General features: G+C 44.3%; 2 protein-coding genes across 2 annotated transcripts in view; one reads left to right on the forward strand and one right to left on the reverse strand.

Moving 5' to 3' along the window:
- iqca1 (IQ motif containing with AAA domain 1) overlaps positions 1-5469 on the reverse strand; it is a 44054-nt gene extending 38585 nt beyond the window's left edge. The window contains exons 1-4 of the mRNA XM_041888885.2: positions 5397-5469; positions 2184-2511; positions 1838-1960; positions 921-1115 (exon numbers count right to left, since the gene is read on the reverse strand). Of these exons, the coding sequence (XP_041744819.2) occupies positions 921-1115; positions 1838-1960; positions 2184-2498 (633 nt within the window). The 5' untranslated portion in view covers positions 2499-2511; positions 5397-5469. The remainder of the gene's footprint in view (positions 1-920; positions 1116-1837; positions 1961-2183; positions 2512-5396) is intronic.
- Positions 5470-8669: 3200 nt separating this feature from the next.
- On the forward strand, positions 8670-14127 carry ackr3b (atypical chemokine receptor 3b). Its single transcript, XM_041889344.2, has 3 exons — positions 8670-8863; positions 12334-13182; positions 13309-14127. Exons 2-3 carry the CDS (start codon positions 12392-12394, stop codon positions 13652-13654), a joined length of 1137 nt encoding a protein of 378 aa, XP_041745278.2. The 5' UTR covers positions 8670-8863; positions 12334-12391; the 3' UTR covers positions 13655-14127.
- The last annotated feature ends 3367 nt before the right edge of the window (positions 14128-17494 follow it).

The raw sequence follows: 17494 nt of genomic DNA on the forward strand, positions 1-17494 counted from the left end.
CAAACTTCTTGTGCCTTTTTGCAATGCAGGCAGAAAACTATATAAACTGCAGTCCATAGCTGGACCCATTTCTCCATACAAAGTAAAAGCAGCCATCGTTTTGGACTTGGACTCAGTCCAAGTGTATAGCAGAGTTTAATGGAGATGGAATTCTGTTACCCATCTTTGTGCAATTCATCAAGAGGTGGTTTGGCTCTGACTAGAGAGAGTGGGATGAACCACAACCCTCTGACTGGAGAGAGTGGAATTAACTATTTTACCCTTATTTTACCAGGTAAGTTGACTGAGAACACATTCTCATTTACAGAAACGACCTAGGGAATAGTTACAGGGGAAACCCTCTGACTAAAGAGAGTGACCATATCAAAGTAAATGTCCAGTGGAAATCTCACTTTTAAAAGTTCATATTCTGTTAACTCATACCCAAATAATGTTGTTAACTCATCCAATATTCATATTTTGTGGACAAAGCATAAATTGGGGGGAAAACACTTTTAAAAAACCAAACTCAAACTTGTATCTCAAACAGACCATTTCAAAAATGCTTATTATTTCCTCATAGAGGATGATGTCATCCTCCTGAGGAGAATTAGCTGGCCAGTCAGTGGTCTGTCTACCTGCATTAATATTTTTTATGCCCAAACCATTCCAAAACAGAAAAGCTGCTTTTTAACATACTTAAAAAATTGGAAGGAAAACTATTTCACACATATTGTAATGAATTATAGGTCATATTTCATAGAAATCTGGAAATACTGGAGAGTTACTTTAACCCCGTGACTTGTGGCTATGTCTTTAGTGGTTCACTCGTATTAAAACATTAGTACTGTTCACCAGCAATTGGAAATGTGGGCCTGGTATTGAAAGTAAAGTTTGCGGACAGAATATGAGAAACAAAACAATAATGATACACTCCATACCTTCTGAATGCGTGTGGCAGCCTGGTCGGGGTCCATGGTGCTGCTGGGAGTTTGGCTCTGGGCCTGGCTCCCCTCTTCCTCAGCCTGCCGTATCTCCTTCATGAAGCGGTGCCTGAGCCGTCCCTGCCGTGCCCGCTCACAAACCTGAAGGACCCGAACAGCTTCCTCCAGACACATGGTCTGAACCGACACCTCCTGACACAGACAGCAGTATAGACATAGGAGGGACAAGAACACTATGAGAGCAATGTTAACCTCGTCCCCCAGGCATATAACTTGGGGAGGAAGCATCTAGTGTGTGAGACCAGAGTAATGTTAACCTCGTCCCCCAGGCATATAACTTGGGGAGGAAGCATCTAGTGTGTGAGACCAGAGTAATGTTAACCTCGTCCCCCAGGCATATAACTTGGGGAGGAAGCATCTAGTGTGTGAGACCAGAGCAATGTTAACCTCGTCCCCCAGGCATATAACTTGGGGAGGAAGCATCTAGTGTGTGAGACCAGAGCAATGTTAACCTCGTCCCCCAGGCATATAACTTGGGGAGGAAGCATCTGCTGTGTGAGACCAGAGTAATGTTAACCTCGTCCCCCAGGCATATAACTTGGGGAGGAAGCATTTGGTGTGTGAGACCAGAGCAATGTTAACCTTGTCCTCCAGGCATATAACTTGGGGAGGAAGCATCTGCTGTGTGAGACCAGAGCAATGTTAACCTCGTCCCCCAGGCATATAACTTGGGGAGGAAGCATCTGCTGTGTGAGACCAGAGTAATATTTTAGTTTTATATTTTATTTTACATCCCCACTATATATTTAGGCTGAGGTAACCTGGTATTTATTTAATGAATTGCATGGAAACAATTGTAGTAATATTTGCTTACATAAGGGAGTCTGATTGTAACTAGTGTGTGTTTCTCTAACCTGCTCAACCTGTTCAATGTGTCCCCCTTTAGCCATGACATGCGCCAGCATCTTCTCTCTGTCCCGCAGCACACGCATCTTCTCTCTCACAAAATACTGAGGGATGGGCACCTCCAGGTCCTCCTGCAAAATATCATATTGCATAAATCTTTCTCTGTCGTTGTGTGTGATTCAATAGGTAGAATCTCTGAGTTAAAGGGGTGAGACATGTTCCAAATACTTTGAAAATTACTATCAGGATACAGAAACGGAATTGTTGTTGAACCTTTTGAGGACCACATCTCATTTTCCTCACTCCCCCTTCACGTCCTATCACTCAGTCCCAGGTACAGTACCCCTGACTCACAGGTGTCAGCTTGAGGTCCTGCAGCACATCATCAAAGTAGTGGAACTCTGAGAACTCCAGCTCCACCATCTCGTTCTTGAGCTCCAGGAGTCTACCCATCACGCCGTCCAACACGTGCCTGACCATGCGCCTCTTCTGGGGGTGAACTATCTGGTCGTAGACTGCCTCCAGGCCGCGGAAGATCTGCAGGTACTTCAGGTAGAAGGTGGCCAGGCCCTGGAAGACCTGCAGCCGGTCCTTCAGCGGCCGAGGGGCAGTGGGAGGGAACTCATCCACCAGGAGGTCCTCCAAGGCTCCATGGGCCTGGACCCACATCCTGGTGTAGGAGCTGAGGAGAAGGACAAGGAGATGGAGGAGAAGGGGAACGAGAAGGAGGAGAAGGGAGAGAAGGAGGAGAGAAGGAGGAAAGAGAAGGAGAAGGAGGAGGAGAAGGAGGAGAGAGAATGAGAAGGAGGAGGAGAAGGAGGAGGGGAAGGAGGAGGAGGAGAGAGAGAGAAGGAGAAGGAGGAGGGGAAGGAGGAGGAGGAGAGAGAGAGAAGGAGAAGGAGGAGGGGAAGGAGGAGGAGGAGAGAGAGAGAAGGAGAAGGCAGAGGGGAAGGAGGAGGAGGAGAGAGAGAGAAGGAGGAGGAGAAGGAGGAGAGAGAAGGAGAAGGAGGAGGGGAAGGAGGAGCAGGAGGAGAGAGAAGGAGAAGGAGGAGGAGAAGGAGGAGGGAGAAGGAGAAGGAGGAGAGAGAAGAAGAAGGAGGAGAAGGAGGAGAGAGGAGGAGGAGGAGGAGAGAGAAGGAGGAGCAGGAGGAGGGGAAGGAGGAGAGAATGAGAAGGAGGAGGAGAAGGAGGACAGGAGGAGCAGGAGGAGGGGAATGGAGAGTGGAGGAGGAGGAGGAGGTGAAGGAGGAGGTGAAGGAGGAGGGGAATGGGAAGGGGAAACAGAAAGGAGAAGGAGAAGGAGAAAAAGGAGGAGAGAAGGAGAAGGGGGAGAGAAGGAGAGGGGCATGCTGCATGTGAATGGAAACGTGATGGACCAGACTAACTAAGCCATCCAGATCAAGTTCACTGGCCATATTTCGAGGGGAGGGTTCTCTTTCTTCCTATTTCTGGCTCTTTATCACTTTCTTCTATCTTACTTTTCTCGACGAACCAAGGCCAAGGTAGAATCCTCACCTGTTTCAGGATAGCTATCCTTGGCAGATGGCAGAGCTATCTCTCCAGGTAATGTCTGATAAGTACCATTAAAAGGTTTGAAGGACTCTAACACTTATTTCTCGCACTTTGCACTAGAACGTCAATAACCCTCTCTTTGTCATGTAGTAACTGACAGGTGGTCTGTCAGTCAAAACCTTCAAACAAGCCTAACACCACCTGGCTAAAACACCTGGGAATGAGAGGGGTGCACTTGTCTACTTGGTCATAGTTTACATCTACTGTAGGTATAAAAATACTTTCCTACCTCAGCCTAGCTGTTGGAAAAATGACTAAGAGTTTGTTGACACATAGAACTATCAATTCCATAGAAGAAAACTAAAATGACTGCTAGATATCCCTAATGTCACTCCCTAACAGCCATCAATAAATAACCATTATAGGCCTACAGATGTTGGATCTTAATTTGACCTATAATGTTACAGCAACATAATCCTGCAGCAACAGGATTTTAACAGATTTTAACATTTAGTCCATAATGTTGCTTGATCGGTGGTTAAGCTTTTAGCTGGCCAAAAGTAGGCTACATGAAAAGTGCAATACTGTTAATATAACTGTGTGTTAATGTCGGTTTTCAGTGAATGTATGTGAATCACGAAGCTCATCTGCATTTCCTGCGGTGCAGGAAAATTCTCAGCCACAAAAGAGTGATCAAATTAAGCTCCTACATCTGTATACATGTAATTATTTTCTCTTTGAACTTTTAACATAGTTGCTGCCTTGGTAAATCTAAAAGAGCTGAGGCTTACAATGGTGAAACCATGCTCCTTTCATATTCCTATGAGGCCTATGTCATTACCCTAAAGACAGCATTTCTATGGCCCAGAGGAACTCTTGTTAGGGAACTGGTTGAATCAAAGCTGCCAGGGGAGAGTGGGTGGGAATGGGGGAGGAGTAGTGAGGACTAGGCTGAGAGGACATTTCTGAGGGGGACATTACAATAAAATGAGAGGGTGTCGGGCAATTCAACCAGATACCCAACTAGTGCCCAGGCAACAAAGCTGTTAAGTCAAAATAATTCAAAGTACCACCATTGAAACACAAAAAACGACAGGGTCAACAAATCACAAAGGCTTATACTGGTCAGGGGACCAGTACATAAAGGATTAGGCTCTATTTTGTTTCATTTGTTTCAGGTCTTCAGTGACTAGACATATTTCTGTGAATACAGCTGTGTGGTAACATTCCAGTAATGACATCTAGGGATGGGTAATATTGCTCAGACTAACTGCTTTTGAAAGGCTTAGCCAGGTTGATACAAGCATGCCTGTCTGTTGTTATGGGAACAGCAAAACACAATGTAGACTTCCTCTCTCTTTTGCAAACTGCTGCTCTCCCATAGCCCTTCTAATAGTTAGGAAATCATACAGGAAGTAGGACCACAACTGACTCTGAGTAAGTTGTTTACTCTGTTTGGGGTTGTGCTGTGCATCTCCTGGAAATATTAGTCTGTAAATGTGGATGTAATTTGGATTTTTCAAGTCCAAGTGTCCTATAGGCCTATATAGTCTAGCCACAACATTGGTGTTACAGAATTTGCACAATATGATATACATCATGTTGATAAAACAAAATAGAATACCTGTGTGACATTCTTGCGTGTAATTCCACGAGCTATGGTTCCAATAGAATTGTGAGTTCGGTTTTTCTTGATGCTCTGATCAAATTGAAAAGATCTCACTTTAATTTCCTAATTTAAAAATAGGGTATTTAATGATAATAGCTATATTTAGGTTATTATAGTGGAAACACAGCTGTTCTGGATCGGTTCCATCCTTGGGATCTCCAGACTCTCAGAAACCGTTCAGCAGGCAAAACATGGGTCAGACAGGTAGGTGCTGGGGAGACCAGATTAAAATCTCTATCACACAAAACAGTAGCCAATAACATCGCATTTGATGTGGGAAAATATCGTCATACTCGCAAATAACACAGAATAAGATTATAATTTTAAACATTAATAATTTGGGAATATTTTATCAATACAATCACACTGAAGATGTCATACTGTACCTAAAAGAGTTGGCCAAAAAAGTTATGCGCTTCCCATCGACTGAAGCGTGTTTGCTTTCTTGCTGTGTGTGCACCAGAGTGTCTAGCAACGAAACGCCACGCCTGCGCAATGAGACTTGCCACTGGATTTGACCAAACGACCGCTCCTGTCGTTTAGAACTACTGCAGAAGAGATGTTGCACTCACTTTACGGGCAGCAAGCGAATTTATACAGAGCATTCCTTTCTCTTTTTTCAGTCTACATTTTCACAAGTTGTTTTTCTAAAGTTGTTGACAATATTTAGTCAACAGTACCAGCACATGTAAAGACAGACACACATCACTCTATGCACACTTAGGCAAATGAGCTGGCTGAATATAGATTAATGGCTTTCTAATGTGCAAAATCAGCATACTGTAAAATTCAATTTGCAGTGAATGCATCAATAGATCCAAAGGACTTCCTTTATCCTGGTGGTCCCCCAACACAAAGGCATATTATGAGTGCTATATGATCCGTCATGCTTGCCTGGTATATTGAATAACTGAATGGTGAGAGTGACAGTGACACACAGGTGCTACAGCCTGTTGAAATGAACTTTCCACGGGTTCACTAATGGATACATAAAAACTGGCAGATAGGCCTATAATGTTTGAAGTGGAACGGTATTTCAGATAACTTTTATATATATATATATTTATATACTACCAGTCAAAAGTTTTAGAACATTTTGCCTTGATGACAGCTTTGCACACTCTTGGCATTCTCTAAACCAGCTTCACCTGGAATGCTTTTCCAACTGTATTGAAGGTGTTCCCACATATGCTGAGCACTTGTTGGCTGCTTTTCCTTCACTCTGTGGTCCGACTCATCCTAAACCATCTCAATTTGGTTGAGGTCGGGGGATTGTGGAGGCCAGGTCATCTGATGCAGCACTCCATCACTCTGCCTAGGTCAGCATCCCGGAGTCGCCTCTTCACTGTTGACGTTGAGACTGATGTTTTGCGGGTACTATTAAATGAAGCTGCCAGTTGAGGACCTGTGAGGCGTCTGTTTCTCAAACTAGACACTCTAATGTATTTTTCCTCTTGCTCAGTTGTGCACCTGGGCCTCCCACTCCTCTTTCTATTCTGGTTAGAGCCAGTTTGCGCAGTTCTGTGAAGGGAGTAGTACACAGCGTTGTACGAGATCTTCAGTTTCTTGGCAATTTCTCGCATGGAATAGCCTTAATTTCTCGAACAAGAATAGACTGACGAGTTTCAGAAGAAAGTTATTTGTTTCTGACCATTTTGAGCCTTTAATCGAACCCACAATTGCTGATGCTCTAGATACTCAACTAGTCTCAAGAAGGCCAGTTTTATTGCTTCTTTAATCAGCACAACAGTTTTCAGCTGTAATAACATAATTGCAAAAGGGTTTTCTAATGATCAATTTGCCTTTTAAAATGATAAACTTGGATTAGCAAACACAACGTGCCATTGGAACACAGGACTGATGGTTGCTGATAATGGGCCTCTGTATGCCTATGTAGATATTTCATTTAAAATCTGCCGTTTCCAGCTACAATAGCCATTTACAACATTAACAATGTCTACACTGTATTTCTGATTAATTTGAGGTTATTTTAATGGACAAAAAAAATGCTTTTCTATCGAAAAGAAGGACATTTCTAAGTGACCACAAACTTTTGAATGGTACTTATCAATGATCCACAGTGCACTTTCATATTCCAATGACATGTTTTATATCATTAAAAGAGAGGTTTAAGGACACAACATGGGCAGTTATGTAGCCAACTGTAAGCTCATAAGGTGGAGGGGAGAGGAGTGTTTTATACCAAATCTCACTGGATTTGCCTCTGATGGGCACAGGCTACAACCTCAGAAAGTACCCGAATCTGGTGTTGGCTTGCAGGACATCAGAGACTGGCCCCGATGGTTCTGTCAGATGCAGTGAGGATGGACATGCATTGTTCAACCAGGTGCAGCACCCTGGCTTTGTCAGTCAGACACAATCTATCTACTGTATCAAATTCCCTGGCAAACAAACGTCCATCCTTCCCTCCTAAAATTAGACAATACATTGGCAAATATTTCAATGAATGAGATTTCACATTGTGCTGTTTTTATATGGCATGGCATATGGTAAGATGTCTTAGCAAAATCAAGATAACAAGTGCCAAGCGTGGCATAGGGCCTATGTGTTTGGGTATAAATTCATCCCAGTAAGGCATGCAGGTGAACAGGTGAGCTCCTAAAGAACGCCAAACCTTTTAGTTTGTTCCAAGAGAGATTAAACACAGTTCAACACTAAATACATTCATCTACGAAGTGTTCAACTTTAACCACTTGCAGGTCAAATAAAGGAATGTGTCTCTTCTCATGCCTTCCATCATCCACATCTTGCCTAGAAGCGCAAACTAATCTTATTTTCACACCAATCTTTTATGCGCGCACTCAGGTCACTCCAAATGGGATTTGGTTTGATAGACAGCCTTATTAGGGAATTTGGTTAAGAAGCCCTTTATCTACATCAGATGAACTTGTGGATTGCATTTAAGTTCCTACATTTCAGTCATTTAGCAGACGCTCTTATCCAGAGCAATTAGGGTTAAGTTTCTCCTAATCGGCTCGGGGATTCGAACCACCGACCTTTCGGTTAGTGGCCCAACGCTCTTAACCGCTAGGCTACCTGCCGCCCTGGATACAAGTTTTATGGCTCTGCATCCAGAATGAAGGTAGTTAGAGGTAGTTTAGTGACCCGATGCTAACTAGCGCTAGCGCAATGACTGCTAGCATGTGACTGGATGGTTGGCTGCAACCGTCTACAGGTAAAACATAGCCTACTGGCTAACAGTTTCTTGCAACTATTTTACATTAAATTTGGGCAAGTATCTACCAATATTCTAATGAATTTAGCATAGACTACTAAATTACACCGTAATGACATCCTGATAATATGGTCCTACAGAAAATCTCGTAAATCTATTATCAGAAATGTCCCCTAAAGAATTCAGCACCAATGCACCATCAGTATCGGGAAGGTGATGGAATGCATAGCAGCAACGCGCTCCGTTGTGACAGACTTTCTAATTGGACGTCAGACTTTTCAGTACTCGGACACAAATAACTGTAACTACTGTTTATATTTCTATTATGTTGTTGGGAGTGGAAATCCGATGTTTCGCACGTCCGTTGATTCCATTGTTGTTTTATTGAAACCTCAATGAATCAGTTTACCAAGCTGCCTAGTTACCCTAGTAGGCGTTGCTCTTTGCAGTATTTAACAAGTGCACCCTGACCAAGCGAGGTAGTCTCGACAGAGCAGGAACGGGAGAGTTCCTCAGTCAATTTGCGTATAACCTACAGACTTCATTAGGCCTACTATAACCTCAATATTGAGTCTAGGGACTCTCAAAAGCATTCACGGAGACATTTTGTGCAAGTTCTGGATTGAAGGAGTTACGAAGGACACAGAAAGGCATTTTGTAAGTAACTTCTAAAAAACACTTTGAATACCCATAGCGCATTTTATCCTACTTTTTCACTGACAGAAAATAAAATACATTTCGTTTTCATAGGCAGTTATAGTTTTCCTAACTTATATGTTATATGTTTGATATTTGTTAGTTTTTCTTGAGTTTAGAAAACGAATGCTTTGACATTACCCAACCATACCATGGCACTGAGATTTGTTGTGCCCTGAAGTTGTCATACATTTGTAAAAGCGCCCCCGGGACTCACAGTTGGGGGTGTGGATTAACAGTGGGTTCTATCGGATTAACAGTGGGTTATATCCCCGCAGACTGGTCTACATCCAACCAGCTCTAGATTGCCCTGTATGTAAGCAATTGATACAGCAATGGATAGACGTACCTAAATTGCACACAATAACGTTATTTTTTCAAATTTAACATAATACATTATAGCTGACAGGTAGAGGTGGAGCGTGTTTAGGAACTGTGGGTCTGTTTATGTGAATAAATCACACATCAGATAATTCATGGAAAAGTCCTGTAGTTTTAGTGTGTATTTCCGGTAACAAAAGTAGTTTATAGTAGTACAACATTCATCTACTGTATCTTCAGAAGACTTATGCACTATCACTAAAATTCCACTAAAGACCCATTTTGGTCGTTCACATATTCAGCAGGCTATATGCTGGATGTATACCATCTATAGGCTACCTTTCAATGCATTTATTTACTACAGATGGTTGTAGAATTTTCACTGTGAAAAAGAGTGAGGGGGAGAGAGCGAGATAAAGCCCTTAAATTGAATTGAATTGAAATTGAGAGGGAGAGAGAGAGAGAGAGAGAGAGAGAGAGAGAGAGAGAGAGAGAGAGAGAGAGAGAGAGAGAGAGAGAGAGAGAGAGAGAGAGAGAGAGAGAGAGAGAGAGAGAGAGAGAGAGAGAGAGAGAGAGAGAGAGAGAGAGAGAGAGAGAGAGAGAGAGAGAGAGAAAGGGAGGTAGTTCCTTGGAGGAGGAGGGAAACAATATAAAGTTGCAGGGTTTCTGCTGAGACCAGAGATAAAAGGAAGATGGAGAGGGAGAGGGGTGGGAGAGGGGGAGGGGAAGGGAGAGGGAGAGGGCGAGGGAGAGTGGAAGGGAGAGGGGAAGGGAGAGGGAGAGGGAGGCTGGAGAGGGGAAGGGGGATGGAGTCTGGAGAGGGGGAGGGGGATGGAGAGAGAGAAGGGGTGTAGTATGTTGAGAGGAAAAAGCAGAAAAGACAGAAAGACAGTGAGAAAGACAGAAAGACACAGCGAGAGCATGAGTGAGAGACCGGGAGCGAGAAAGAGAGGAGGTGTGTATGTGTGTGTGTCTGTGGTAGGATGTAGTATTGAGGTGTGGTGGTGACAGCCGCTGTGTCCACACGGGCAGCTCTTTGTGCCCCAGACGGTGCTAGCTGCCCTGGGGTCGGGGGGGGGCTAGAGGGAGGACCAGGGAACCAGGTGAAGCGCCACTCTGTTTGACCAGTGAAAACAAAACAGATTTACAAGGACTGGCACATGGAGGTGCAGCATTTAATGTTATCCATTCCCAAATGGTGGGATTGATAGCAGTAAAAACATCCAGCTCTCTGCAGCTTTTGTTTTGATGTACCCTCCCTCTCCCAAATGGGGCAGGCTGTCAGTTTTCATCTGTCAGTGATTTAAGGTCATCTTAAAGACAGCTGTCTGTCTACTCATGTTACCCACAATGCTTTTAAGGCTATATAGTAATTTTGTTAGGTGAACAAACATCTGGCTAATGTTATAAGCAAATAAACAAACAATTAAGTTGTTTGATGGCTAAGTCCAGTTAATCCGTTTCAATTGCATTTATATTAGTGCTATTTGTTTTACAGACATAAAGTATAAACTCTGAACATGTCTTATAAAGTGCTCTATTCCATGAAGACCTGCAGTAAAAGCCAAGTAGTGAGAGGTTTTATCAGTGTGTGATGGACCGTTCACCTTCCATAAACATGCGCACACACACACACACACACACACACACACACACACACACACACACACACACACACACACACACACACACACACACACACACACACACACACACACACACACACACATTCCGTCCTGTCCATATCTCAATCGCAGGCTGTGTTCCAGTGTCTGTGACGCTATCACCTTGAGGTATTCCTGGTTCACATTGAAAGCATCAGTACTCTCTTCACTCTCTTCGTGCTCAAGGCTAAGTGAATGTCGTTGGGAGGTCCATATTTCACGGTCATAAAAATGGATGTACACAAATACAATGGAATCATAAATGGCCATGCTCCACATTTACCTACAGTATTTAGTGACATTTATTTGATTTAGCTTAAAATGGACCATGCTAAATTTTGAGTGAATTTTAAAATCTCTGTATAATCTGAAAACCCTTTATTTTGATTTAGTAATATGCCATTTACTGGCTTACTTCAGTTCATAATTCAGTGGTAATACAGGCATAGTTGAAATAGTCGCTCAGCTCCCAGCATGCAGTAGTCAGATGAGTCTAGGAGGAACTCTGCTTGTTATTGATGGACTAGGAGGAACCCGGGAGTCCTGAGGAATGTCTCTGTCTAATGAACTAGATGGAAAACATTGAGAACATTCCTGGACACAGCATGCGGTCGATCTAACCCCCTGACATCCCACCATGCCGCCTCTGGGCATGCCCATAGGGGGCACAGGGGACATGACCCTCAGATTTGTCCTGTAATAAAAAATACAAAAAAGAATCTGTAATACTGTTAGCCACCTTGCAATTTTATGAAGTTGGCTTTAGCTAGTCCAGATAGGTTCCCAATCTCCCAACCTGATAACCAGCTACCAAGAAGCCATTTCAGGCTATCAATCAAGTTAGAGTAGCTAGCTTGTCTAACTATCTTAGCTGGAATGCCTGCAAGGTTGGTAGACTTTAGAAAAGCAAGCAATAACTAAATGTACTGAATAAGACACATTCCTTTCAATCCTTTACCCAGATTTTAGCAGAAATACAGAGAAGCATATTTAGTTTCTTTAAAAAAAGAACCACCATTCAGGAGGATACAGACAGCTCAAGAGGTATGATTAGATATGCAGAAAAATAAACATATTTCTTTTTACATAGAATGAAGCATAATGATTATGGCTGTAGATTGCAGGAAAAAGCTGTTTCAGGTGTTTGAAAAATGCAAAATTCTCCAACTTCAGGACCACCTAGCCGCCCTCCGGACCACCCCCCAGCCGTCCTCACATACTTTGTACCCCTCAGATTTTTGGGGTCATTGACGCCCCTTGAGATGTTTTAGATAACGCCTGTTGTCCCTCTAAACAAATTATTGTTTGACATATTTGGTCCATATGTTTGTGTGATCACCCAGCAAATGTATTGTTTTGCAAACTGACATATTTCGGCTCATACAACCCCTCAATTGATCCATTTGTTTTGTGCGAACTCTAACCAGCGAACTTCTTGTTTTACAGATTGCGGATTCCAGCTTTTTCACAACACGGCCTTCCTCCTACTGCGGCGAGCGCCACCATGAGTCTGAGCGTGAACGAGCTGACGGAGCTGATGGAGATGTGGGAGGAGCTTAACTTCACGGGGGAACAATACGGAGACAACATGTCATCCCACCACGTGGAGGCTCTGCTGTGCCCGGCCGGGTTCAGCCATGGGGCGGTGCTCTACACCCTCTCTGTCCTCTACATCTTCATCTTCCTGGTGGGCCTGGCTGCCAACTCCCTGGTGGTGTGGGTCAACCTCCGCTCAGAGAGAGACCGCTATGAGACCCACCTGTACATCCTCAACCTGGCTGTGGCTGACCTCTGTGTGGTGGCTACCCTCCCTGTCTGGGTCAGCTCGCTGCTACAGCGCGGCCACTGGCCCTTCGGCGAGGCCGTCTGTAAGATCACCCACCTGGTGTTCAGCGTCAACCTCTTCGGGAGTATCTTCTTCCTCACCTGTATGAGCGTGGACCGCTACCTGTCCGTGGTGCTGTTCGGAGACGGAGGGAACAGCCGTAGGAAGAAGGTGGTAAGGAGGGTGATCTGTATCCTGGTGTGGCTGCTGGCGCTGGCCGCCTCTGTCCCAGACACGTACTTTCTCCAGGCGGTCAAGTCCACACACTCTGACGCCACCCTGTGCCGGCCCGTCTACCCCACCGACAACCCCCGGGAGTGGATGGTGGGCATCCAGCTTAGCTTCATCATCCTGGGCTTCGCCATCCCGTTCCCGGTCATCGCCGTCTTCTACCTGTTATTAGCAGGCGCCATCACCAACGCCAACCCGCCCGGCTCCAGCGCCAACTCAAATCAGGAGCGCTGCATCAGGTGAGTGTCTCCCTTACACACACGCACCCTGTGCACACACACACACACACACACGCACACACACACTTATGCTTTATAAATCCAATCAATGATCAATGATTAATCAATGATTATTATTATTATCAGCCGGAAGATCATCCTAACCTACATTGTGGTGTTCCTGGTCTGCTGGCTGCCCTACCATGGAGTCCTATTGGTCGACACTCTATCTCTCCTCAACGTCCTGCCCTTCAGCTGCAGGCTGGAGAACTTCCTGTATGTGTCCCTCCACCTGACCCAGTGCTTCAGCCTCATCCACTGCTGCATCAACCCCATCATCTATAACTTCATCAACAGGAACTACCGTTACGACCTCATGAAGGCCTTCATCTTCAAGTATTCCACCAAGACGGGCCTGGCCAAGCTCATTGACGCATCACATGTGTCCGAGACGGAGTACTCGGCCGTGGCGGCGGTGGAGAATAATGTGTGATTGGCCGCTGTGACAAGATCAGATAGGATACACTTTATTGTCCCTGAGGGGAAAATGTTCTTGGACACACAGAGGTGATGTCACACAACCCACAGAGAACTGACTCTCTACCAAACTGACTCTATTAAAGGCGTGCTGAACAGGCTGAACAGTTAACTGACTGCATGCAGTCCCTGGGAAGGACATCTCAAGCACATCAGACGCACTGTAAAAAACCAAGACCAAATACACAAGTTCTGTTTCATTTACACATTTCGTTTTGTAGTATTTCCCCCTTTTTGAGTGAGTTTGGTTAACTTCCCCCTTGCTTAGTAACAGGGGTGGGGGGTCTTCTTGAGAAAGCACTTCTTCTGAACTGGAGACTTGCTGTCACCCAAACAGATGGGTCAATGACACCGTAAACACACGCACGCACGCACGGACGCACACACACACACACACACACACACACACACACACACACACACACACACACACACACACACACACACACACACACACACACACACACACACACACACACACACACACACACACACACACACACACACACACACACACACACACAAACAAACAAGCAAACAAACAAACAAACACACAGACACACCCACCCACCCTTCCCCCTGCCCTGGTCGGAGCCACAGCAGAGGGAGACGAGGTGCTCTCCTTGTCAGTGTTTATGTGGAGCAGGCAGTCAGTCAACCAGACTCCATTACCCTGAGAGCTGAAGGGACAGGCAGAAGGACCTGCCACTGTGTTTACAGGGAAATCAGGAATGTCAAATGGACTGACAGCCGAGACCAGAGTGAAAACACTATAGCTATATTTTATAGCCTTTATTTCAATCCTTATTACTTTAAGCAACTTCTAGTCTTCACTGGGGCCATAAAAAAGACATTACGAACACGAAAGCCAATCTGTAGAATTTGAGAAGTAGATGTATCTATGTTGATGTATGTATGTTGGTTATTGAGGTATGTTTCAATATAAAGCCAGGAGGATCCAGCGAGCCCCAAACACTCATCTAGATGACGCATTTAGAAAGTGTTGGTGCTTTTTATGTAGAATGAAGGAGTATACTTTCAAATCCACAATATTAGATAATTGTTTATTCTGTAAATATCATATTTATATATTCGTTGATCTGTAGGTGAAGTGATTTTGTGAAGTTTTGTACAGTACAGGTGTGAAATGGAATCAATGAAGGTGTGCTTTCTGTGTAATGTAAAAAATAAATGGCAGTTATGCTAATGTTAAAAATAATATACAATTTGTTATATTTTAGTTACATTATTCTTTTTATTCAACTTGTTTGCATTTATTTCACTAAACTAAATAAATACAAAAGAGCCATTGTGTGTACATTTCAGTCACAACCTGCAAATAATTTGCAACTTTTTTTGAATATGCAAACGCATATTTCTTGCCAGTCAGTTGATGTTTTTACGCTCTTGTGTAAAATAACAAATAAATGCACAAAACAGTTTATTATTGCCTCACACTTCTCTGTCTGAGAGGGGAACATTTGTGTTTTGGAATGTATGGAATGTTCTTCTAGAACTGTAAATCGCTCTGGATTAGAGCGTCTGCTAAATGACCCAAAAAAAAAAAAATATATATATATACATGTGTCTGTGTGATATATATACATGTGTCTGTGTGTTCTAGAATGAATGGGTTGTGTTCTCTTCTAGAACAACATGTGTCTGTGTGTCTGTGTGTGTTCTAGACTGTATGGGTTGTGTTCTCTTCTAGAACAACATGTGTCTGTGTGTGTTCTAAACTGTATGGGTTGTGTTCTCTTCTAGAACAACATGTTTCTGTGCGTGCGTGGCAGAACCTAATCAGTACCAACTGTGCTCCAGCCCAGTTATTCCCTGTAGTTTGTCTCTGGATGAAGAGAAACCCCAAGTGTTCACAGAGTCAGCTAACCGTGTCAATGAGAGACCGTTCTACCCACAATGGTCTGAAGCCGCACCAACTGTGTGTAAATGGCACTGTCCTGGTAGAACCCTGTTGTCCTGCTAGAACACTGTTATCCTGGTAGAACCCTGTTGTCCTGGTAGAACACTGTTGTCCTGGTAGAACACTGTTGTCCTGCTAGAACCCTGCTGTCCTGGTAGAACCCTGTTGTCCTGGTAGAACCCTGTTGTCCTGCTAGAACACTGTTGTCCTGGTAGAACCCTGTTGTCCTGGTAGAATCCTGTTGTCCTGCTAGAACACTGTTGTCCTGGTAGAACCCTGTTGTCCTGGTAGAACCCTGTTGTCCTGGTAGAACACTGTTGTCCTGGTAGAACCCTGTTGTCCTGGTAGAACCCTGTTGTCCTGCTAGAACCCTGTTGTCCTGGTAGAACACTGTTGTCCTGGTAGAACCCTGTTGTCCTGGTAGAACACTGTTGTCCTGGTAGAACCCTGTTGTCCTGGTAGAACCCTGTTGTCCTGCTAGAACCCTGTTGTCCTGGTAGAACACTGTTGTCCTGGTAGAACCCTGTTGTCCTGCTAGAACCCTGTTGTCCTGGTAGAACACTGTTGTCCTGGTAGAACCCTGTTGTCCTGCTAGAACCCTGTTGTCCTGGTAGAATCCTGTTGTCCTGCTAGAACACTGTTGTCCTGGTAGAACCCTGTTGTCCTGGTAGAACACTGTTGTCCTGGTAGAACCCTGTTGTCCTGCTAGAACACTGTTGTCCTGGTAGAACACTATTGTCCTGGTAGAACCCTGTTGTCCTGGTAGAACCCTATTGTCCTGGTATAACCCTGATGTCCTGGTAGAACCCTGTTGTCCTGGTAGAACCTGTTTTACCAGCTGATGGGAAGAAAATAAAGAAACCTAATGGATATCACAGCATGGAAGTTATTGAACACATCCCTTCTTTTCCACAACAAACAGTAATCTTGTTCAAACCTTGTTTATCCCAAAGAACTCTGTATATATGGGGTAGTTTATATGTTTAGCTGCTGCAGATTCAGGACATGAAAGAATAAATATTGAAATCACAATAAATCATATTTCTCCAATAACCTCCATCTAACAACAACCAATACATTATATTTAATAAACACACAAACAAACCACCTCCCTGGTGGGAACAGTGCTCTTCCAGCAGGGTTGTCCCCTGTGTCAGGGGCAGTCCCATCCACATTAGCCCAGTGGAGTGTGATGATCCATGGGGCAACAGACAGACTGACAGTGGCTCCTGAATGGCTCCTGGAAGAATCCTCCAGCCCTGTCTAAACTTGTCCCCTGCCCCAGGGGCCTCAGGCTATGTTTGTTATGTGAAGTAGCAGGTAGGCAGAGAGGCCGTTCTGGGCCATCCCGCATAACAGGAGACAGCATGATGTTTGAAAGCTTACAGGTTAGCTGTTACATGGATTGTTATGAGTGTAGACTCAGAAGCTGGTTTAGGGATATTGGCTATCTGGGGAGTCCAGTCAATGAAATTCAAAGACATGAGTATCTGGTATCCAGCTGGTTTTCAGGGTTAACTAGTTTGGGCATCTACCCAGCCTGTCCCAATCAAGCACTCTCCACTGTGTATAGGATTCTATAGAAGAACGTATAGAAAGAGGCATGACGGTCAGGACAGTAAGACAAATCCAGTAAGACAACAGCTAAGACGAATCCCTGTGCTATTTCTCTGTTTCACTCTCCCGTCCAAACATCAATGGGGATTTCCAGAACAACGGCAGAGAGGTCTAAGAGCAGCGCACCCTCTCCTGTGTGAGGGCCGGCTGAATGGACGGATCGTGGGAGCAGTGTGCGTCTGAATACCAAAGGTCTCCGTGGCGGCACAGCCATGTAGCCGAACAAATAGCCTTTCACCATATCCTCATTCCTACGGG

This window comes from Coregonus clupeaformis, chromosome 35 (genome assembly GCF_020615455.1).
Source record: "Coregonus clupeaformis isolate EN_2021a chromosome 35, ASM2061545v1, whole genome shotgun sequence".
Taxonomy (NCBI): domain Eukaryota; kingdom Metazoa; phylum Chordata; class Actinopteri; order Salmoniformes; family Salmonidae; genus Coregonus; species Coregonus clupeaformis.